Source organism: Octopus sinensis, linkage group LG9 (assembly GCF_006345805.1).
Source record: "Octopus sinensis linkage group LG9, ASM634580v1, whole genome shotgun sequence".
Lineage (NCBI taxonomy): Eukaryota > Metazoa > Mollusca > Cephalopoda > Octopoda > Octopodidae > Octopus > Octopus sinensis.
The window spans coordinates 88,406,070-88,430,298 of record NC_043005.1 but is presented as its reverse complement, the minus strand read 5'-3'; the positions used below and the strand labels follow the sequence as shown (position 1 = coordinate 88,430,298).

At 39.1% G+C, this 24,229-nt stretch overlaps 3 protein-coding genes across 6 annotated transcripts in view; 1 reads left to right on the top strand and 2 right to left on the bottom strand.

The window, feature by feature from the left end:
* LOC115215574 (DDB1- and CUL4-associated factor 6-like) overlaps positions 1–6,148 on the top strand; it is a 65,440-nt gene extending 59,292 nt beyond the window's left edge. Inside the window, 3 exon segments of the mRNA XM_029784777.2 lie at positions 1,102–1,190; positions 1,917–2,022; positions 5,303–6,148. Coding sequence (XP_029640637.2) covers positions 1,102–1,190; positions 1,917–2,022; positions 5,303–5,373 — 266 coding nt within the window. The 3' untranslated portion in view covers positions 5,374–6,148.
* LOC115215459 (organic cation transporter protein-like) overlaps positions 1–24,229 on the bottom strand; it is a 463,156-nt gene that overhangs the window by 308,347 nt on the left and 130,580 nt on the right. The window lies entirely within an intron of this gene.
* LOC115215609 (PAN2-PAN3 deadenylation complex catalytic subunit Pan2) overlaps positions 12,610–24,229 on the bottom strand; it is a 69,572-nt gene continuing 57,952 nt past the window's right edge. For all 4 annotated transcript variants that reach the window (XM_036506069.1, XM_029784831.2, XM_029784832.2 and 1 more), the window contains 6 exons: positions 22,846–22,936; positions 20,814–20,968; positions 19,201–19,286; positions 17,877–18,114; positions 14,721–14,814; positions 12,610–12,836 (listed from right to left, as the gene is read on the bottom strand). In XM_036506069.1, coding sequence (XP_036361962.1) covers positions 12,625–12,836; positions 14,721–14,814; positions 17,877–18,114; positions 19,201–19,286; positions 20,814–20,968; positions 22,846–22,936 — 876 coding nt within the window. In that variant the 3' untranslated portion in view covers positions 12,610–12,624. The remainder of the gene's footprint in view (positions 12,837–14,720; positions 14,815–17,876; positions 18,115–19,200; positions 19,287–20,813; positions 20,969–22,845; positions 22,937–24,229) is intronic.

The following is a 24,229-nucleotide window of genomic DNA, read 5'->3' as shown; positions in this document are numbered from 1 at the left end:
GCTGCACCAGGCTCCAGTTGTCTCTTTTGGCATGGCTTCTACAGCTAAATGCCTTCTTAATGCCAACCGTTTTCCAGAGTGTACTGGGTACCTTATTTATTCTTTATTTTGGATTTGGAACAATACCGTAAATGTAGATTATTTGCTCAACACTGGCCAGACTGGAAGACTGGATGCTAAAATAACAATGACAGGGATGAAGAATAGTTTTCTATGATGACAGTGCAATTATGTTTTGATCTTCAAGAGATCTCCTGGAAATGTGGTTTCTTTAGAAGAATGTGATGAGGATGTTGCATGAGGAATTTGTGGATTTCACTTCCTGCAATGCTTATATTCCATTGCATCTGTTTCAGTCTTTGAACAGCAGCCATGCAGACCAATGTCAGGGTTATAACTGAAGCTTCTGGAATATCATTGCAGTTATAAATTTTGTGGGGCTCTGATCAAACCTACCCGTGATCAGAGACATTTGAGATATGACCATGGCATATATAGGAATGAGGTGGGGTGTTTGGCTGCTAATTTTAGCAGAAGACAAAATAACTTGTGGTATTTACTTTATCTCTGTTCTGAGTTCAAATCCTGTAATAATTGACTTCACTTCGTTTCATTCAATTATTTCCTGTTGCTCATAGCTGAGTGTTGGAAGGTCTTATCCAGAGTGTAGGTCATGTCATCCAGCACAGAAAAAATGTGTGTTGATGTAAGAGTACAGCTAGTCTTTGTCCAAAAATGTCTTTTATACTGGATTAGCTCTTTGTTCTTCCAACAGGCTGTAGAATGTGTCTTTTGTTTGGTGCAGTTGTGAAGAAAAGTGTTGATGAGAATTATATATTATTTTTTCACCTATCTTAAGCAATGAACAGAATGGGATTTGGGATTAAGGGATTCTCTTCTGGGAAGACATTGTCTTTTGACAAGGCATGCTGGAGTTGTTTATCAATTGTACTAATCAGGCAGACATGGAACACAATGTTTTTGAAGGAACCGGAATTAAATTAAATATTGGTTGGTCTAAAAAATCTTATTAAACTCTTCCTTGGGTGGTGGATATTTTGTTTTATTCCTCTTCTGTATGTTGTTCTTGTGTTCTGTTAGTTTTAGCATCAAGTGGCATAGACTATGACATCAAGATCTGGCAGCCTTTGGAAGAACATCCAAATTTTGATGAAGTTAAAGCCGAAGAGGTAAGCGGTCTCTAATTTTTAGCACAAATTAAATTAGATTATTGCAAACGATGTTTTGGTGAATTAATGTCCAGCTAATTGGTGTCAGATGTTGGAAGGAAGTGAAACATTTCGGAGCTATAACTGTAACCAGTTTCATACTTCAGTGTTCTGAGTTCAGTTCCAGTAGGTTCACTATTATCAGAATGTTTTTGAGGACTAATTGAATAAGGACCAGAAATGTCTTAAAATCAAATCAATCAACTGTGTTACTTCATTTCAAGAATTGGTTTAATGCCTTGACCAAAAAAAGAAAAGTGATTGATGTAATTGGTGTTCTAGAATGCTATTGACCAAAAGGTACTGAACGAGCCATCTTGTTGGAAGTTGGCAAGTTGTGTTTGGAGGTACCGTGGGATGATGTTAATTTATGATTGAGAAAGGTACCACAGAAGGAGAAGTAAAGAGACACACAAAGCCAGAATTATTAATCAACAATAGTTACCAATGGAAGAATTTTGGCAAATAAGGGAATGGTCCACGTTTTACTAAGGAGACATTTGAAGGAATCCTGCTCTCTCTCTGTGTCTTTCTGGTCATTTGGCTGAGCAAAAGTTTTTGTGGTGCTTTTTTTTCGTTTAGTTTAAGAACAATTAGAAATGTTTTTTTTTTTTGTTTATTTGAATTTTATTGAAATTCTTTAAGGAATCAATGTTGCTTAGAAAAATGATTTTCTTTTTTTTTCAGATTATGCATCGGAATGAAATAATGTTGGATGAAACGCGAGACACAATAACGGTACCAGCTGCATTTATGCTGCGTGTTTTGGCATCTCTCAATCAAATTCGTTCTGGTAAGTTCACACACTGAAGATAGCTTATAGAGCTTTATTTCATCTTGTCATTCATGACCACCACCACAAACTTCAACAATGCTTGTAAATTATCATGAAGATGTCTTTTCTGGCTCAGAGCTGACTAGGGTGAGTTAACAAGCAATAGAAATTACAATGGTCAACTGAAGAATTAGATCCAGCTTTTACTTCTTGTAGATTTAATATTTTACCAATCTCCATGGCAACAAGCTGACAGAATCATTAGTGTATCAGACAAATTGCTTTGCTGTATTCCTTCAAAATGTTTATATCCTAAATTCAAATCTTGCCAATGTCAACTTGGCCTTTTATCCTTTCAAGGTCAATGAAATAAAGTACCAGTTAAGTACTGGGGTGGATGCTACCCACAAGGCACCCTTAAATTTGCTGATTTTGTGATGAAATCAGAAACAAGTTTTTCCCAAATGGTTCAACTGTGCCTTCTTTTATTTGTTTCTGTCCTTAGATTGCAATCAGCTTTTTACTGTGGTCAAGTGAGGCATTTTTAATGAATGGGGAGGGGGGCGTTTTGAAAGGAAAAGTGAAATAATTTGAATAAAATATCCTTAGTCTATTTGATTACTTTCATTTCTTTTTTTTTTTTTTCCAAATCTACAACAGAATTTTCATTTGACATAAAATGCCATTAACTTGACACAAATCATATTCATGGGTTTGACTGGTCAGAGCTGACCAGGGAGTAAGGTTACACAACTTCACCAAAGGTCATACTATTCCTTTAGGGCAGACCAAGATTCTGGCTGTTCATCATAACATTAACTCAGAAGATATGAAAGCTGGTCTTTGACATTCTTCAGTCAGTGGAAGAACAGGGAGAAAGCCATGGGTGGCAGGGAAAATAAATTCCCTCTTGTGACTGATGTCATCATCATCACCATCGTTTAACATCCACTTTCCATGCTGGCATAGGCTGGATGGTTTGACTGAGGACAGGCAAGCCAGAAGGCTGCACCAGGCTCCAATCTTGATCTGGCAGAGTTTCTATGGCTGGATGCCCTTCCTAACGCAAACCATTCCGAGAGTGTAGTGGGTGCTTTTATGTGCCATGTGGTACCGGCAACGACCACGCTCGAATGTTGTTTTTCATGTGCCAGTAAGGCGACACTGGCAAAGACCACACTCGAATGGTGCTTTTTATGTGCCACCAGCACGAGAGTCAGTCAGGTGGTACTGTCATTGGCCATGTCAGTGATTTTGATTTCACTTGCCTCAACAGGTCTTCGCAAGGAAATTTTATTGTCCAATGAATGAAGGGTACTCATAAGTGGGCTGGTTACATACCACTAGCATCGGCCACGGGTTATGGTCCCACTTGGTTTGCTGGGTCTTCTCGATCACAGCATATCTCCAAAGGTCTCGGTCACTAGTCATTGCCTCGGTGAGGCCCAATGTTCGAAGGTTGTGCTTCACCACCTCATCCCAGGTTTTCCTGGGTTTACCTCTTCCACAGGTTCCCTCAACTGCTAGGGTGTGGCACTTTTGCACACGGCTGTCCTCATCCATTCGCAACACATGACCATACCAGCGCAGTTGTTTCTCTTGTACACCACATCTGATACTTCTTAAGTCCATCTTTTCTCTCAGGGCGCTTACACTCTGTCGTGTATGCACACTGACATTACACTTGCAGTAGAGCATACTGGCTTCATTCCTTGCAAGCTTATGCATGTCCTCAGCAGTCACAGCACGTTTCATTGCCATGTTGCATGGCTGTTCGTACACATGCGTCATACAGTCTACCTTTTACTCTGAGCGAGAGGCCCTTTGTTACCAATAGAAGTAGGAGCTCTCTGAACTTTGTCCAGGCCATTCTTATTCTAGCTGCTATGCTCTCAGAGCATCCACCTCTGCTACTGACTTGGTCAATGGGAGAATTCCATCAGAATTATATGAAACGTTTTGACTAACAGTTTTGTCTCTAATTATAAAATATATTTTTACAGGAAGAAAATAAAGAATAAAACATTAAAAATATAAAAGATCAAATTATTGAGTAAAAAAAAAGAAGTCATGACTTACCTCACTAGAGAAAAAGTGAGGATGGAGGAGTAAGCAGCAGAAGAAAGGTGGGGGAGTAGTAGGCTGTGTATCCCAGAACAAAAGGCGCGATGATTGCAAAGGCATTACTGTGGAGAATGGCTAGCAACACTCACTGTAACAGCCATCCTACCTGTTGGGGCTCGTTTCTCAGACAGGCCATTGTGATCACAATTTTGTGGACATTGGTTGTGAGGGATCTGAGAAGTGAAATCTCGACTGGTGACAGGCACAAAATGCTAGCGGCTGGTTAGGCACCTGTATTTGTTTATCTTCCCATTTTCTGTTCTTTAAACCAGTTACAAACAAGTAAAACTTGTAAATAGATTTATGTTCTGCATATATTTTTCATAAAAGGCACCATTTGAGTGTGATCATTACCAGCGTCACCTTACCGGCACTCGAGCCCCGTGCTAGTAGGGTGCCAAGAGCACCATCTGAGCGTGATCGTTGCCAGCATCGCCTTACTGGCACCTTGCCGGTGGCATGTGTAAAAAGATTTGAGCGAGGTCGTTGCCAGTACCGCCTGACTGGCTCCGTGCCAGTGGCACGTAAAAAGCACCCACTACACTCTCAGAGTGGTTGGCATTAGGAAGGGTATCCAGCTGTAGAAACTCTGCCAGATCAAGATTGAAGCCTGGTGCAGCCATCTTGTTTGCCAGCCCTCAGTCAAAATCGTCCAACCCATGCCAGCATGGAAAGCGGACATTAAACAATGATGATGATGATATATTTTTCATTATTCTTTTATTTTGAACCTGAGGGAGAAAGACACACTGTTGAAATATTGTTTAATAAACAAAATCAATGTGTCACTTTTTATTTTGATCAAAAATCAATGCTGGTGGCACGTGAAAGAACCATCCAAATGTGGCTGTTGCCAGTGCTGCCACGACTGGCCTCTGTGCCGGTGGCACGTAAAAAGCACCAACCGATCGTGGCTGTTGCCAGCCTCGCCTGGCACATAAAAAGCCACCACTACACTCGTGGAGTGGTTGGTGTTAGGAAGGGCAACCAGCTGTAGAAACACTGCCAGATCAGACTGGGCCTGGTGCAGCCTCCTCGCTTCCCAGATCCCAGTCGAACCGTCCAACCCATGCTAGCATGGAAAGCGGACATTAAACGATGATAATGAATGATGATCATTTCTTTTATAACTTTGTAATTTTTCTATTTTCCATATTTTCTTCTTTTTGCTAAGGTCGGGCATCAGGACGAGAAGATCAAAATTCTTCACGAAGAGATACTGGTGATAGCGAGAGTGAAGAATAAAATGCAAACCTCTTCTGCCAATCAATGTCTTTCAGTTGAATTCTTCAAGGACTGGAAAATCCTCACCAATCATCACTGTCTTTTTTTTTTTTTTTTTATTCAACTAATTTTCTATGATTCTTCTTTCCACCTGTCTGTCCATATTTGGTGACAACAAATAAGAACAAAAGAAAAACTGTTTTAAACTGAAAGCTGACAGTTGTCAGAACTGTAAAATAGTTGAAAACTGTAGCTACAATACTAAACTCCTCTCTATTTAGCTGTTATTTTTTTTTTATTACAAAGGATCTGTTTTCTTTTTTTTTTAATCACTATTATTATTACTACTATTATCATTAAAAACACAATCACTATTATTATTATTATTATTATTATAATTTTTACAGTGATGGATATAAAAATTTCAAGGACTTCAGAGTGGGTTTGAGTGATATTTTTGCCCTTTCACATAATTGGTAGTTCCTGTTTGATTTATATTTTTATTATTTTTCTAACACAGACCTCTTTGTTTTTTGAAGGACTTTTCTTCAGTTTCTGTTTGATCTTAGACTCAGTTTTTAGCAGCTGTGTTCCATCAGTGTTTTGATGCTTATGTTTCCCAGCTGAGGAATATCACTAAAACAATATATCAATTGACAAAGGAAAGTTGTTTTTCTCCAAGACTTTTTGCTACATTTTTGTTAATACTCTCTGTTTTTGTTATCAAATGACAAATTTTAACCTCGGTACCTCTTCAAACCAGCTCTAGATTTAGTTTATTTTTCTTTAAAAAAAAGCAAACAAAACAAACCATAAACTTTGAACTATTATTATTATTATTATTATTTCTGTTTTTTTGGTCAATATAAAAAACCGTGGCATGTTTTTCTTTAAAGAAATAATTTTTTTATATACTTTCATCTGCATTCATCAAACTCAGATTTGTGCAGAGATTAAAAAAAATCTTTTTCTTAACAACAGTGATAATATTTCTTAATTAATCTCAGAATGTATACAAATAATATATATATATATACATTGCAACTACATATTTCTTTTAACTGCAATAAACCATTTTTTTTTAAAGCCATGTACTACGACTTTTTCCTTAACAGTAACTTGAGAAAAAAATCTGTCATGTCTGACCTTACTCTAAAGCACTCGGCCATCAACCTTTTCACCTATTCTCTTTCATTTTTACTTTGTGCGTTGATGCTACATCTCTCTCTCTCGGTGTTTCTAGATGGGTAAACCATGTATTCACCCCTTCTGCAAGACACTCACTCCTGTCCCTCAACCATAATTACTTATCCTTCAATACTATACTCCACTCAATTAAGTGGGCCTTGTTTTGTGGGAACTGGGTGAACTCATCAAGAAGAAACTCCCACTGCAATTTTTAAGGTAGTTAGTGTTAGGGAGGGTACCCAGCTGTAGAAACCATTACCTAAGTAGATATGTAGATGTATATAGTTCAAATTAATAGAAAAAGGTGAAGACAGGTGTAGGAACAACAAGCAAGAGTTTTAGTTTAGTGCTTGGGAAAAATCGGAAAGTCTTTTATGTTTTGAGCCTATGCTCTTCAACAGAAAGGAATAGGAAGGAAAAATGAAGGGAAAAACTGTGTAAAGTTCTATTATATATATATATATAAATGTAGTAAAGTCAATCTAGAAATGTAAGCAAAATGTTGCCTGTTTAAATAATGAGTTCCCTGAGTTAGGGACTGGATTATACAATGTAATACAGATCTACCATCGAAAACAATAACCTGTGCAAAGTTGCTGGACCCTGTTGGGATATCAAAGGTATTCACTTTACCCTTTCTAGTCCAGTATTTATTCTCAAATTTAATTGGTCTTCTCAGCTGTTAAAATAGTATCTGTATCCTGTCTAGATTTCTCTTCACAGGATATAAATCGCAGTTCTTCATTGCAAAGATGGGTGTCTTATTTCGTAAAACAGAGTCGGGGAGTAATAACTGGACATCAATTTTGATAAATTAAGTTTCTTATCTGTAATTGCTTTAAACCAATCATTCCATCAAAAGAGTTGGATCACAAGCTTCATTTTGGTTATTCTTAGAGTATGTCTTTACCTAATATCTTTTAGTTGTGGCCATGCTGGGGTACTGCTGTGAAGAATTTTAGTGGAACGAATCAACCTCAAGACTTATATATCAATCTCTTTTGCCACAACATACACACACTCATGCATATATATATATATACACACACACACTCTCGGAGTGGTTGGCGTTAGGAAGGGCATCCAGCTGTAGAAACTCTGCCAGATCAGATTGGAGTCTGGTTTGCCAGACCTCAGTCAAATCGTCCAACCCATGCTTGCATGGAAAGCGGACGTTAAACGATGATGATGATAACGACATACACGACGGGCTTCTTTCAGTTTCCATCTGCCAAATCCACTTACAAGACTATAGTAGAAGACACTTGCCCAAGGTGCCATGCAGCAGGACTGAACCTGGAACCATGTAGTTACGAAGCAGATATCATACCACACAGCTTTTCCTGTGCCTCTCTATAATCAATTTACTTACTTTACATATTCTGAGTTTGATCCTACAGTTAGATTAATATACCCTTCAGTTGCAAAATGGGGCTTATGATCCTTCAAATTTATTTGTGGTATTCTACGCATAGGTGCAAGAGTGGCTGTGTGGTAAGTAGCTTGCTTCCCAACCATATGGTTCTGGGTTCAGTCCCACTGCATGGCACCTTAGGCAAACGTCTTCTATTATAGCCTTGGACTGACCAAAGCCTTGTGAGGGGATTTACTAGATGGAAACTGAAAGAAGCCTGTCATATATATATATATCATCATCATAGTTTGTCTGCTTTCCATGCTGGTATGGGTGGATGCCCTTTCTAATGCCAACCACACCGAAAGTGTAGTGGGTGCTTTTTACGTGCCACCAGCATGGGGGCCAGTTAAGTGGCACTGGCAACAACCATGCTTGAATGGTGCTTTTTATGTGCCATTTGGGTGGCACTGGCATCAGCTATGACAATGATTTCACTTGACTCAACAGGGTCCCCTCAAGCACAGCATATTGCCCCATGATTGAAGAGTTTGTGCGTGTTTGTCCTTCAACCATCGCTTGACAATTGATGTTGATGTATTTACGTCCCCGTAACCTAGCAGTTCGGCAAAAAAGAACCAACAGAATAAGTACCAGGCTTACAAAGAATAAGTCCCGGGGGTCAATTAATTCAACTAAAGGTGGTGCTCCAGCATGGCCACAGTCAAATAACTGAAACAAGTAAAAGAATAAAAAAGTAAGAATACATACATTTCCCTCTAGCCTTCCACATATAATCTATTTACTAAATCTTTTTCCTTTGTCCTTCAAGTCTTCTTTTTTAATAATGGAAATGAAAAATAAAATTTAAATCCAAATTATATCAGTTAATAGTCTTATCAGAATGGAACAGTGGTAAATGTAAATATTTAACAAGTTCCCAGTATTTTCTGATACAGATTGAAACCTGCACCTATGCCTTCAATCTTTGCTTCTAAACCCACCAAACCAGAAGTAATATTGTGGGAGAAACAAAATAATTATTGATTATTGATCTGATGTGATATATTTTAGTTTTCCCCTGCTGTTTTTGGTGACCTTGTGAACACACTCACACACTTCCAACATTCTGGACAGGGTCCAGTGTTCCCCAAGCCCTGAACCGAGGTGGTCTTCATAATGTTTTATCTTTGACTTGTTTCAGTGATTACACTGGGGCACTGCCTTGAAGAATTTTTAATTGAATGAATCACACCTGATACTTTATTAATCTCTTTTGCCAAACCACAAAGTCACAGTGATGTAAACACACTAACACCAATCATCAAACAGTAGTGGGGGACAGGCACAAAGACACATATTTGACAGGCTTCTTTCAGTTTCCCTTCAATGAAATTCACTCATGGACTTTTGGCTGGCATGAGGTTAAACACTTGCCCAAGGTGCCACACAGTGGGACTGAACCTGGAACCATGTGGTTGGGAAGCAAGCTACCTAGCACACAGGAATGCCTGTGCGTTCACTTTTATTTAAATAGTCAAGAAAAAAAGACCTTGATGAGATGCTATTTAATTCCCGCCATTGGTTAAACCCTCCACCAGTCTATCAAAAACCCTCAGGTTTTAAACACCTTTAACCACATCAACAATTTTGGGGTGAAAAAAAAAAGTGATTTATACCAACTTTCATCATGATTGCTCAGATGTTATGATAGATTTAAATATCTCTTTTTCACATCATTATTTTGTGGTGATGTGGTGGTCCTGTGGGTAAAAGCACAAGATGACATCATGAACAAGGTTCAATACTGACCTGGGGCAGTCCTAGCAGGTAAAAAAGTTTTTCTTTTTTTTTTTTTTAAACATATGTGGTAAAATAAAAAACATGCTTACTGAAGACTCTGGCTGAACTAGAAACCTCAACCAAATGTTAAATACCTACTTACCAACAAGCACCTTTAACTACCAGGCCACCAAAGCAGTTACAATTTGTAGGTAAAAAATGAGATATTTAAATCTATTTTCCTTAGGCAATGACTACTGACAGAGACCTTTGGTGATGTGCTCTGCTTAAGAGGACCTGTCAGGCCAAGTGCACCTGTGCTGGTGGCACGTAAAAAAAAAAAAGAAATCAACATTTGAATATTGGGCCTCATGGGGGCATAGTGGCTGAGTTCCTTTCAACTGTTGGGTCTCATGGAGGCAATGACCAAGACCTTTCAGAAGACTCAAGCTGAGCAAAATCAAAGTTATGACAGATACTGGTGTCACACAAATGGCACATCAGACTGGAGCCTGGCACAGCCTTCCAGTAGTGTCAGACCAGTCAAACCGTCCAACCCATGCTAGCATGGACAACGGACATTAACTGATGATTACTGATCTGATAATCTAGGGCTGGGCAGGATTCAGTTGTTTTATAGCTAAAGCTGTACAGAGGCAGCAGCCAAGGGTTCAATACTGACAGGGGTGTATCTGGTACAAACATCTGTGACATAAGACTATGAACTCAAGGATTCACTTCTTGACAGGAATTACTGGCCATCCTTAATCAATAAATGGAATTCAATAAACTCAGAACTTCAGTGTCTGAGATCTTAGACAAAGCAAAACAAAGAAACAACCCGAAATCGAAAACCCCACAACACATCTCCATCAACAATCCTCAAAACAATGAGAGCTACATAACATATTGTTATTGTAAAAGGACCCCAGGATGAGGGAAATTGTTCAAGCAGACACCAGAGTAAAAAGCAACTCAAATTAATGAAAAATTAATGACTGCAGCCCAACAGGAAAGTAACTTTTGTATGTCATGTACAAAGAAACCTATTTCTTTTTCTGAAAATATCTATATATATCTATCTATCTATATATATATATGTATCATCATCATCATCATCGTTTAGCGTCCACTTTCCATGCTGGCATGGGTTGGACGGTTCAACTGGGGTCTGGGAAGCCAGAGGCCTGCACCAGGCCCAGTCTGATCTGGCAATGTTTCTACGGCTGGATGCCCTTCCTAACGACAACCACTCCGTGAGTGTAGTGGGTGCTTTTTACGTGCCAGACGAGGCTGGCAACGGCCACGATTGGATGGTGCTTTTTACAAGCCACCAGCACGAGGCCAGATGGGGCGGCGCTGGCAACGGCCATGTTCGGATGGTTCTCTTATGTACCACCAGCACTGGTATCACAGCTGCAATTTCCATTGATGTTGATCGATTTCGATTTTCACTTGCCTCAACAGGTCTTCACAAGTAGAATTTTGTGTCCCAAGAAGGAAAGGTATGCATAAGTGGACTGAGGCCATGGGTTATGGTCTCACTTGTCCTGCCAGGTCATATATATATATATATATATATATATATATATATATATATAATATAATGTATATAGCAAAATTTTTTCCCCTACTATAACATGGCTGATCTATAAAGAACTATATTATTACATCTTGGAGTGGTTGGCATTAGGAAGGGCATCCAGCTGTAGAAACATTGCCAGATCAGATTGGAGCCTGGTGCAGCCTTCAGGCTTGCCAGTCCCCAGTCAAACCATCCAACCTATGCCAGCATGGAAAACAGAGGTTAAATGATGATGATGATGATGGCCGGATAACTGAAGAGATGGAGGCATGGGTTTCCTCCCCAACATCTGAAACTTGGAGTTTTATCTTGGCTACCGAATAAATGTCACATATTATATTTACAGATAAATTCCTCTATTTACATAATATCGAGGTCTCTTTCATTCTTTTGTTGTCTTACCATTTCTATCAATATATATATACATACATACATACATATATATATAGGGAGAGTTTAAGAAAAAGACGAAGACAGGTGGTGTACAAAACAAACAGATGTATTAGTATAACACTCAGGAATAGAAAAAAGTCTTTTACGTTTCGAGCCTATGCTCTTCTACAGAAAGGGGCACAGAAAAAAAACAAGGAGAGAAAAAAATGTACGTGTGTATATATATGTATATACATACACACATACATAGACACAAAGAAAGAATGAGGAGATTTAACAAAAACCTATGGTATTTCAGAGTTTATCCACTGTGGGTTGGTTTTTCCTGCAACGGATGTGGTCGGGTAGCAAGTTTCTGACCCAAGCATTGAAAGACCCAAAGGGATCTAATAAACCGTCCTCCCTGAAACACTACACTTTCCACCTCATGCTTTTTATTCCGGCTTTCATTGAACTGCTTTTATCAACAGACATAACATCCTTAGATTCTTGAAGCTCTCGGGAGGAGGGGGAGTTTTGCTATCCCCTGTGGGTGATGCTGTGATGTTCATTCAAGTGACAAGAGAAACAAAATATAAAAAACAATAATGGAATAAAAAAAAATAATAATAAAATTTATTTAGAAGACATTTTTAAAAATATTATTTAAAAGATATATCTCATTTAAAAGACACATTTATATATATATATATATATATACATATATATATACATATATACATACATACATATATACATATACATATACATACATACATATATATATATACATATATATACATACATATATATATATACATATATATATATATATATATATACACACAACACATAAATAAATGCATGTGGGCATAAAAAAAAATGAATCTGATGATATGATAAAATTATAATAATGTTAATTTTTCTATTTTTGGTTTTTCTTTAGAAAAATAGATGTCTCTGTTGTTGTTGAGTGTAACTTGTCTGTTTGTCAACATGTAAATACTGGAAGCATCGCCTCCGCAAGTTCTTCCGGCGGCGGCAGCTTCCACTGAACTTTCCGTCCGTATTCATAAAGATTCTTAATGACGTTCTTGATGTGGTTTTCGCCTTTCTTGGCCATTTCCTCGTACAGGCGATACAAACGCAGGGCGCTACGTGCGTCTTCTATTGAGTCATGGGTGAAAGACTGGATATCCATTTCTGAAAGTAGATTGAGCTCAGCAAATAACTTATCAACAATAACAAACAGTAACACCTTTCCTGCCTCTGTTCATTATTAATTTAACCCTTTGCCATTCAGATTCCTTTGTCAAATGTGATGCTTATTTAAGCACTTTATTTTTAATTGATTATGACGTTAACCCTTTCGTTACCAACCTGGCTGAAACCAGCTCTGGCTCTGAGTACAAATGTCTTGTTTTGTTTCATTAAGTTTTGAAATAAAATCTTCCACCAAACCTTAGTCACAATTTATGTTCCTAACACTAGCTTAATGATAACTAAGTTATTTTACTAAATTCTTTGTTATATTTAAAATTAATTGAAAGAAGCACATAGCATCTCAACAGAAATATGGTCACAAAAGGCTTAAAATATATAAAAGACAAACAATTCTTAACCCTTTCATTACCAACCCAGCTGAAACCAGCTCTGGATCTGTAGTATAAATGTCTTGTTTACATAAGTTTTGAATTAAAATCTTCCACCAAACCTTAGTCACAGTTTATGTTCCTAACACTAAGCTTAATGATAACTAAGTTAATTTACTAAATTCTTTGTTATATTTAAAATTAATTGAAAGGAACACAGAACATCTCAAAATAAATACAGTAACGAAAGGATTAAAATGATGATGGTGACATATCAGAGCATCGAGATTTCAATGATGTGATTACTTATTTTTAGAATGACATTGTAGAGTATGTGTGAGAGGCCAGATATGGCCAATTTTAACATAAAATGGGTAGAATATTTCACCCGGGTATATCCAGGTATGAATGCCAAAAGGGTTAAGAGTCAACAGGATCTAACCTCAGGATATTACTGGTGCATAATTTATTAACCCTGGTTGGGTGGAATAAAAGATAAAGTTGATTTTGGACATTAAAAGCTACAGGGTAGCAATGTTGGGTATCACATCCCTTTCTATATTCTGGTCTGGTTGTGCCAACTACACTACTTTGGTAAAAGTAATTACAGTATGAAGTTTGAAATCTGCAGATGTGGAGGTTGGTGGTATTTATGCCTTTCCAAAAGAAATTAGCAATACAAGTCAAACAGGAAATTGAAGTCTGTCATTGAAGTTTGGTCCTGACACTGTCTTGATTCCAGTTGTATCTGATTTGGGCACAAGGCCAGCAATTTTGAAGGGAGGGGAAATTATTCAATGCCATTGGCCCCAGTCCTTGACAGGTACATTATTTATCAACCCCAAAATGATGAATAACAGAGTTGACTGCATCGGGATTTGAACCCAGAAATACAGCCAAGCATTTTACTTGGAATGCTAACAATTCAGCCAACCAGCACACCACCATAATAATAATAATAATAGCATGGAAAACGGATGCTAAACAATGATGATGATGATGATGAATAGTCATTCCGTCTGATGCTTTAACTACAAATCTAATGCCCTTTTGATAGTAACAACTTGGGTGTGTGTGTGGAAGGTGGGTAGCTGGTTTAATTTATAAATAACTGCAACCCTGCTGGTGCTACATCAAAAGCAGCCAGTCCACCTGTAAAGTGACCGGCATTAGGAAGGACACCCAGCCATAGAAACCATGTCCGGTGCAGTCCTCTGGCTTGCCAGCTCCGGTCAAACTGTCCAACCCATACCTGCATGGGAAACAGATGACAATGATGATAAATAATATAAACGAGCTTCTTCTGGTAATAAAAGCTGGGTCAGTGATTTGGTTCACCAAGAACTACTCCTTGGAAATAAGTTGATTATGAAATCTTTGCATTTGACTATTTAATTAAAATCATCAATTAACAGACATTATAACAATGAAAATTAATTACAGTAATTAAAAACACTAGACAAGTAGGAAATAAAAAAAGGTGTTTCTCACTAACTTAAAAAGTAGCGAACCAAAAACTTGAGTGATATGTTTCTTTGCCTTGGCTGCCGTAATAGTTCGACTGTATCAACAATTTGTTTCTTGGGGACCTACACAAAAATGTAAAATAACAAGGTATTCACAGAACATCACAATTTCTTCAAATCAGACAGTTTGAGTAAATACTAGGCAATTCCTGCTGTGAAGATTGATTAATTGAAAGCTCATATTCTGAGAATTAGGGATTCACAATAACTAATGTGGAAACAATGGAAATAGTTTTTTTTTTTTTTAAAACGTTTTGCAAATGATCTCTGGGTTCTTATTTCTATATTGCCCGCAAAGGGCTAAACATATAGAGGACAAACAAGGACAGACAAAGGAATTAGTCGATTACATCGACCCCAGTGCGTAACTGGTACTTAATTTATCGACCCCGAAAGGATGAAAGGCAAACTCGACCTCGGTGGAATTTAAACTCAGAACATAAAGACAGACGAAATACCTATTTCTTTGCTACCCACAAGGGGCTAAACATAGAGGAGACAAACAAGGACAGACAAACGGATTAAGTCGATTATATCGACCCCAGTGCGTAACTGGTACTTATTTAATCGACCCCTAAAGGATGAAAGGCGAAGTCGACCTCAGTGGAATTTGAACTCACAACGTAACGGCAGACGAAATACCGCTAAGCATTTCACCCAGCATGCTAACGTTTCAGCTAGCTTGCCGCCTTGCAATGTCCAGTAAACATCCTCTGCAAACTTTATCTATGAAATTTCTTTTGGGAGCATATCCTTATCAAGGGGTCATAAAAATGATTTTACGCAACTGAAACACAAGTCAACCTATAAACAGTACATGCAGCATCTCATAAGCTGTGCACCCGACCGAATACCAACTCCTGCCTCCCTTCATGAATACAAAAACATAAACCAGCTTCTTCTCTGAGCCTTCCAGAACTTTCCCATTGCAAAGCAATTCTGACACAAAATCAGAATTAAAGGTTGTCCAGCTCTAATCTTCACAGCAATTTGAACTGCAAAGAAAAGGGGTTGGACATTAATACTTACGGTTTCAATTCGGGGAAGAAAAGAGATTAAAAGTATATGTTGCTTGGGTAGGAGGACATAATTCAACTCAATAATAAAGATGAGACTGATATGGTTACACAACTTGTTTACATATGTTGCCTACGAGTCAACTTGACAATGAGCAGCCTTGCTCTTTGACAGATGGGAAGAGCTCCTGAGAGAGGGAGACCCCAAAGGAAGTCAACGACATTGACTCAGAGACAAAATCTAAATGGCAATAACATGAATAATGGCGAGTCACGATGAAGACCACAGGAACTTTCCTCACATTCTAGAATCATACTTCTTTGATATTTCATTTGAATGCAGAATGGTAAGAATGGTAGCCAAACCAGCAAAACCAGATGCTCCAACAATATTCAAATATCCAAATTTATAAAACTAAAAATATATATTCCACTCTGGAAAAATAGTTGTAAAACATTAGAATAAGGCTTACTCTGGTTCTTTTTTTGTATTTGGTTTGCAAAGCAGACGTGGAAGAGAGAGGGGAAGTCACTAAAGAGGTTGCAAGTAATGACGAAAGGACTTTCACTAACAGTTGATTGATTGTTTAAAAGCAGCATATTAAAAAAAAAAAAGATCACTTAGATACTTAACAAATTGACTAACAAGAAAGAAGTGATCTTGAACTCATGTGTGTGTGGCATTCTTATTGGAGTAATGACCCTCCCAAGACATAAGATTCAAATAGAGAAATTAAACAAAGCAAACAGAGAGAGAGATAAGAAAACTATTTCAACATTAATGGCTTGAAAAAATGTCGCTATTTTGGTAGTTTAGAAATTGTTGTATTCAGTAAGTTCTTAATATGAAGATTTTTTTGAAACAGCAACAAGAACACAACATTGGCATCAAAGAAATTAGCAGAAAGTTTAAAGTAACGTTACATGTTCTATAAAAGCAAGAGGTGGAGTGACAACAATGTAAAGTTTAAAATCAAACCACATCCGACGACTAGCACCCGTGCCAACCTCCTTTCACTGGACACTAAACTCTGCTTGCGAAGACCTATTGGGGCAAGTGATATCGAAATTGAACCAAATTCGATGACTGGCACCCGGTCGTTGCCAGTGCCACTGGACTAACTCCTGTGCAGGTGGCAAGTAAAGAAACACTGTTTCGACCATGTGCTTGAGGAGACCTATTGAGTCAAGTACATCAACATCAAAAATCAATGGAAATTGTAGTTGTGATCCCTGTGCCGGTGGCACGTAAAAATCACCATTCAAACGTGGCCGATACCAGCGCCGCCTAGACTGGCTTCCGTTCTGGTGGCACGTAAAAAGCACCACCTGATTGCGGCCGTTGCCAGCCTCGCCTGGTACCTGTGTCGGTGGCATGTAAAAAGCACCCACTACACCCACGGAGTGGTTGGCGTTAGAAAGGGCATCCAGCTGTAGAAACACTGCCAGATCAGACTGGAGCCTTCTGGCTTCCCAGACCCCGGTCGAACCGTCCAACCCATGCTAGCATGGAAAACGGACGTTAAATGATGATGATGATGATTTTGTAAAAGATATGATGGTTACAATAAGAAGTTGCTTGAATGTTTATTTTAAATGTAAGCCTAAGGTCAGAAATATAATGGTGGGGGTGGGGAACGGTTGAGTGCCAAAAGGATAGAAATGACAAAGCTAACTGTGGTAGGATTTCTAAACCTTATTGCAACCAAGCAGCTGCTTGAGTTGTGAGTGAAGCTGAAAAATGAGATACCATTGCTACCTGTCAGTCAAACTGTCCAACATATGCCAGCATGGAAAGCAGACGTTAAACGATGATGATGATAATATATATATATATATGAGGGGAGATTTTCATTTAGTTGATTGGCAAACGAAAAATAGCAGCCAAGTCTCCCTCAAATCAAACTTTACTATTTTAAACAGAAAACATTGAATTACTCAAAAGCGCTGAAAAAATACATGATGGTCATGGGTGGACTCTTTGCAAGTAGGTTTTTTTTTCCTTATCAAATGACATATATGCATGTATATGCGTTTGTATAGGCATATAATGTGTATGTGTGTGTGTAATAATCGAATACGTGTAAATCTGAAGGTTTTGCTATTTACTGAAATGTTGATAACTCTGAAGTCTTTTTTAAGTCCATGGCCGACAAAGCAAACGCCTTGGTCTACGAGGTATCGGAGTTTCATGTACGTTGACTTGAGCGTGGTTAAATGTTTTGTGGAAACGGAAGCAATGAGATCATCAGGTTTAATGCCGGAATACTCCGTCAGATAGTCGACAACTTGTTCCTGCATGGCGATATAGTCATCAATGAAAGGTTCACCGTGGAGAGGGCCATATCTGGATCGGGAAGAAATAGAAAGAAAAAAGAGATACATAAAATAATGACAGTTATTTATAGTTTGTGTTGGGAAATGTAATGAGATGTGGTAATGTGTAAGAGAGAGATAGAGAGAGAGAGAGGAACAGTGATTGAAGATGTTGCAGGATGTAGAATGATGTAAGGTTATGGAAACTTGGAGCAGATAATAAGAGGAAACCCAACTGATTAGGGATAATGATGTGTGATGATGGTGTATGGCAGTGAAACATGGATATAATGAAGGTTGATGATTGATGCTGATTTAATTGTTGGTATATGGCTGATGTGTAATGCTGACCAACAAGGAAGCAAATACTCTAGATAGAACACAGAAGGGTTATGATGCATTTAGCCAGAAAAATGCTCCCATGGTGGTTTGACTTATAAAAGCAGTGGTGCTGGTGCCACATAAAAAGCACCCTGTCCCACTGTGTAAAGTGGTTGGCATTAGGGAGGGTTGGGCCTCACCAAAGCAATGACTAGTGACAGAGACCTTTGGAAATATGCTGTGCATGAGAAGACCCGGCAAGCCAAGTGAGACCATAACCCGAGGCCTATGCCAGTACTGTATAACCAGCCCACTTATGAGTACCCCTCATTCATTCAGAATGAGGGGAATCTGGAATGAAGGATAAATCTATTTTTAATCAAGAACAAAGAAGAGATGCACCACCACTTCAAGCAATGCCAAAGTTTTAACTGTGTTACGTTTCAGGTGTGTTCAATGAAGATTTAGCTTGAAAAAGCTCAGAACTTTCTGGATGACCTAATATATATATACATATATTCACACACACGTGTGTGTGTGAAACCCACATGCAGTGTTGTCATCTCCTGTCAACGAATCATCAACTCATTTTGTACCTTCAAAGACATAAAATCCATTCCTTGCTAAAAGAAAGTAAGGAACTTCTTATTTCACACTTGGAGAGCAAGCAAGGGTTAATGACAGGAAGGGCATCTGGCTGTAAAACAATGAATGACTAATATAGATTCATCTAACTCATGCTAGCATGAAAAAAAAGAGATGTAAAACAGAGGAGCGAATGACCAGTATAACTTACCCTCGAACACAGGTCAATCGAGCAAGGGCAAGGTGCGATGGTTTCAATGTGGATCGTGTTCCATCACTTTTTAATTCTGCTTGTTCCTGTCAGAAATTGGAAACAGAAAATATTACTTTCTACAATCAAAAACAACAGACTATACCAAAGATTCTCAACCACAGCTCCCAGGGCCTCATGCAGCCCTCAACAATCTTCCCTCTATAAATATAAAAATTTTTTCTTTAATTGACTTACGTTTGACTCCTTTGGGCACAGCCCAGGTTTTGTTGAGCCACTGGATTAGACACGAAATCTGTTAGTTTCTCTTAAAACACGGGGTTTAGATTTTTATTTATTTATTACACAGGTATTGAGAGAGAACATTATTTACATTTGACAGATATTTGTCCTCATCTTGTTTGTTGTTAACACAATATTTCGGCTGACATACCCTCCAGCCTTCATCAGGTGTCTGGGGAAATTTCGAACTTGTGTTCTCATTCCATTACGCCATATGCCCACAGGCATATGGCGTAATGGTTAAGAACGTGGGCTACCCCAAGATTCCGAGTTCGATTCCAAGCAGTGACCTGAACAACAACAACAACGAAAAACACCTTAGGAATGAGAATGCAGGTTCGAATTTTCCCCCAAGAGACCTGATGAAAGCTGGAGGGTATATCAGTCGAAATGTGTTAACAACAAACAAAATGAGGACAAATATCCGACAAATGTAAATAATGTAAATAATTCCTCATCTCTTAAATATAGAACTGTATTGAGACAGAAGTTGGGCATAAGAGGAATTAGATGCAATGTGCAAGAGAGGAGACTGCAGTGGAGTGGTCATGTGATGCAGATGGATGGGGACAGTTGCATAAAAAAGTGCCAATCACTCAAAGTGGAGGGAAGTTGACCCAGGAAGACATGGGATGAGGTCCTGAACCTTACAAAGGAGATGAAAGAGGACCGAGATATGTAGCACAAGGCCTGCCCACCACAATAGAACCGAGACCCTAAAACCAAGGTGCCATATAAAAAGCATTGGTGCAGGTTCCACTTAAAAAGCACCCAGTACGCTCTGTGGAGTGGTTGGCATAAGGAAGGGCAAGCAGCTGCAGATACCAAATGAAAAAAGAGTATGGAACCTGGAGTGCTCCAGGCCTCACCAGTTCCTGTCCAACACATGCCAGCATGGAAAAGTGGACAGTCCATCTATAATTGCGACAAAACTTGATATCTAATTCTTCACTTTACTAGAAAAGTCCCGTGACAATGAATATCTGCACAGACACACATGCATGCACGTGCAAGGACAATTATTTGATGAGTCAACAATCAGGAGCCACCACGTGACTGCCTGGTCTGCTAGAAACAGCAACCAAATCTTTTTCAGATTCATTCTCTGTGAAATGAAGGACACATTGCAGTCCTAGACATATTATGATAGGATGGTCGTTGCTGGTAGTTCTTTCTTTTCTTTGATCTGGTCACAGTTTAAGTAATCCCTTTGATGTTAGGTCTGCCCATCCAGTCCTGGAGGAGGACGATGATCACCACCACCACTACCACCACCAACAACAGCAGTTATCAGAATGTAAACCAGCAGCAGGAATAAGTAAAGGCCTTACCTGATCTAATGAGACAAACTCTGCATCCAGGGCGACCAGAGACCCTCTTTTGGGGATTTCGTCTGGGGTTAATGGAATAAAGGTCTTCTCTGTAATTTTAGGGTTCACAACTCCACTTTGGTCCAAAAGAACTTCTGATGTGATGGGGTTTTGCACTGGAAAAATTAAATGAGAAATCACAAATCATAAAACTAGTTGGCACTTTTGTGCTTCCATACTAAATCTCCCTCAAGGAACTCACTAGATCCTGTTGAACTGCTCAACCCATACCAGTATGGAAAGGTGATAATGAGGACAATAACAATGATGATGATGATGATGCTAATGATGACAATGACAAAGACGATGATAAGGATGCCAATACTGGAACTCAAGCCTGCAAAATAACCAAGTGCTTTGGCGTCAAGGTTATATGTATGTGTTAATGGCTTGAAAAAAAAAATTTTTTAACCTCAACCCAGATGGTAACATCTAGAATGCAGGAAGAATACTTTAAGCAGTTGCCATAGAAACAAGGATTCACGAAGCACAGTTAGTTATGACAATATATATACATCCAGTGAAGGCACATGGCTTAGTGGTTAAGGCATTCGACTCACGATTGTAAGGTTGTGAGTTCAATTCCCAGCGACGCGTTGTGTCCTTGAGCAAGACATTTTATTTCACGTTGCTCCAGTCTACTCAGTTGGCAAAAATGAGTAGTACCTGTATTTCAAAGGCTGGCCTTGTCACACTCTGTATCACACTGAATCTCCCCGAGAACTATGTTAAGGGTACGCGTGTCTGTGGAGTGCTCAGCCACTTGAATGTTAATTTCACAAGCAAGCTGTTCTGTTGATCGGATCAGCTGGGACCCTCATTGTTGTCGTAACCAACAGAGTGCTCCTTATATACATCTACATGTCATATGTCGACTCACTGATGACATAATTAGGGTTAAACATCAAGAAAATAAATAATAGAACTAACGAACAAGCCTCTTTTGTAGTCACTCAAATTGCTAAATATAGCAGCCAAATCTCTCAAATCACATTCCAGTACATTAAAATGAAGTTTTATTGGATAATGTGGCCTTAGATGGATTGTCTGAATAATAAATGGGATGGTCATAGAATGATTAAAACACTTTAATCTTAAAACTTGTTCTGCGATGATCTTTTCTCTCATATGTTAATCCAGGGGTTTTCAACCGGGGTCCATATAAGATTTTTTTGTCAAAATTTATGTGCAAAACATCATTTATATTTCTATAATAAATAAAATATCATTATTTTTATACAATTCCTAATAGTGTTCAACTATAAACATAGAATAGGATTTTATTTAAACATTGAATGGGGTCCAGTGGAGTGAAATAGGAATCAAAGTGGTTCATTGGGTAAAAATGGTCAAGAACCACTGCTTTAAGCCTTCATCTCCAAGCATAAAATCACCTCTCTCAGGGTTCATAGTTTTGTAAGTGACATGGTAACCTCACTAGTGCTGGTGCCATGGAAAAAAAGGCATTCGATGCACTCTGTAAAGTGGTTGGTATTAGGAAGGGCATCCAGCCATCGAAACCGTGTCTAAGCAGACACTGGAGTATGATGCAGTCCTTGGATCCATTAGATTCTGTTGAACCATACAACTTAGGCCAGCATGGAACAACATGGACATTAAATGCTGAGCATGATGGTGATGATGATGATATATCAGACATCATCTGGGGCTAAACACCAAATCAACAACTCAACAACAAACAACACAAATTGTGTCTATTTCTAGTGAAGGTCAAGTAGAGGCACAAAGTGTAGCTGTGTGGTCAAGAAGCTTTGCTTGCTAGCTGTGTGGTTTTGGGTTCAGTCCCACTGCAAAGCATCTTGGGCAAGTGTCCTCTACTTTAGCCACAAACCAATCAAAGCCTTCCAAGTTGATTTTCTAGATGGAAACTGAAAGAAGCCCATGATAAAGGTCAATTTGTTTGAATAAACCCTGAAGGAGATGCCCCAGTACGGCCACAACCCAAAGACTGAAACAAGTAAAAGTTACTCACCCGTTATATCATGGTATTGGTTGATATTTTTCCGAGTAAAATAAATGATGCAGGGTATTTTCCAGTCCATGTCAAAATGCAAAGCTTCTGACTGAAAACATAATTTGAAATTAAAAGGAAAATCTTTATCAATAAAAGAGACTTTCTAAAAATTAGGGGAACAACAACAGTTCTGGGGGCTTCAAGAAACCACAAAACTCGAGAGAAAATTTTGACAACCTTACTAAATCATCATCATCATCATCGTTTAACGTCCGTTTTCCATGCTAGAATGGGTTGGACGGTTCAACTGGGGTCTGGGAAGCCAGAAGGCTGCGCCAGGCCCAGTCTGATCTGGCAGTGTTTCTACAGCTGGATGCCCTTCCTAACGCCAACCACTCCGAGAGTGTAGTGGGTGCTTTTTATGTGCCACCTGCACGGGTGCCAGACGAGGCTGGCAAACGGCCACGATCGGATGGTGCTTTTTATGTGCCACCGGCACGGAGGCCAGTCGGGGCGGCGCTGGCAATGGCCACGTTCGGATGGTTCTCTTATGCCACCGGCACTGGTATCTCAGCTAGAATTTCCATTCATGTTGAAAGATTTTGATTTCGATTTTCACTTGCGTCAACAGGTCTTCACAAGTAGGGTTTGTGTCACAAGAAGGAAAGGTATGCATAAGTGGGCTGGCTACGTCCCAGGTAGAGGCCATGGGTTATGGTCTCACTTGTCCTGCCAGGTCTTTCCACGCACAGCATACTTCCAAAGGTCTCGGTCTCTGGTCATTTCCTCGGTGAGACCTAAAGTTCGAAGGTCATTCTTCACCACCTCGTCCTAGGTTTTCCTGGGTCTACCTCTTCCACAGGTTCCCTCAATCGCCAGGGTGTGGCACTTTTTCACACAACTATCTTCATCTATTCTCGCTACATGACCATAGCAGCGCAAACGTCTCTCTTGCACACCACAACTGATGCTTCTTAGGTACAACTTTTCTCTCAAGGTACTTACACTCTGTCGAGTATGAACCCTGACATTACACATCCATCGGAGCATACTGGCTTCATTTATTGCGAGCTTACGCATATCCTCAGCAGTCATGGCCCAAGTTTCACTGCCATGTAGCATGGCTGTTTGAACACATGCGTCATAGTCTGCCTTTTATTCTGAGCGAGAGGCCTTTTGTCCCTAGCAGAGGTAAGAGCTCTCTGAACTTTGCCCAGGCTATTCTTACACTAGCAGTTACACTTTCAGCATACCCGCCCCCGCTACTGACTTGGTCACCTAGGTGGCGAAAGCTATCAACTACTTCTAGTTTTTCTCCCTGGAATGTGGTGGAAGCTGGTCTCTGAGCATTTTCAGTGTTTATTGCTCCCGAGCATCTGCCACATACAAAAACTATCTTCCC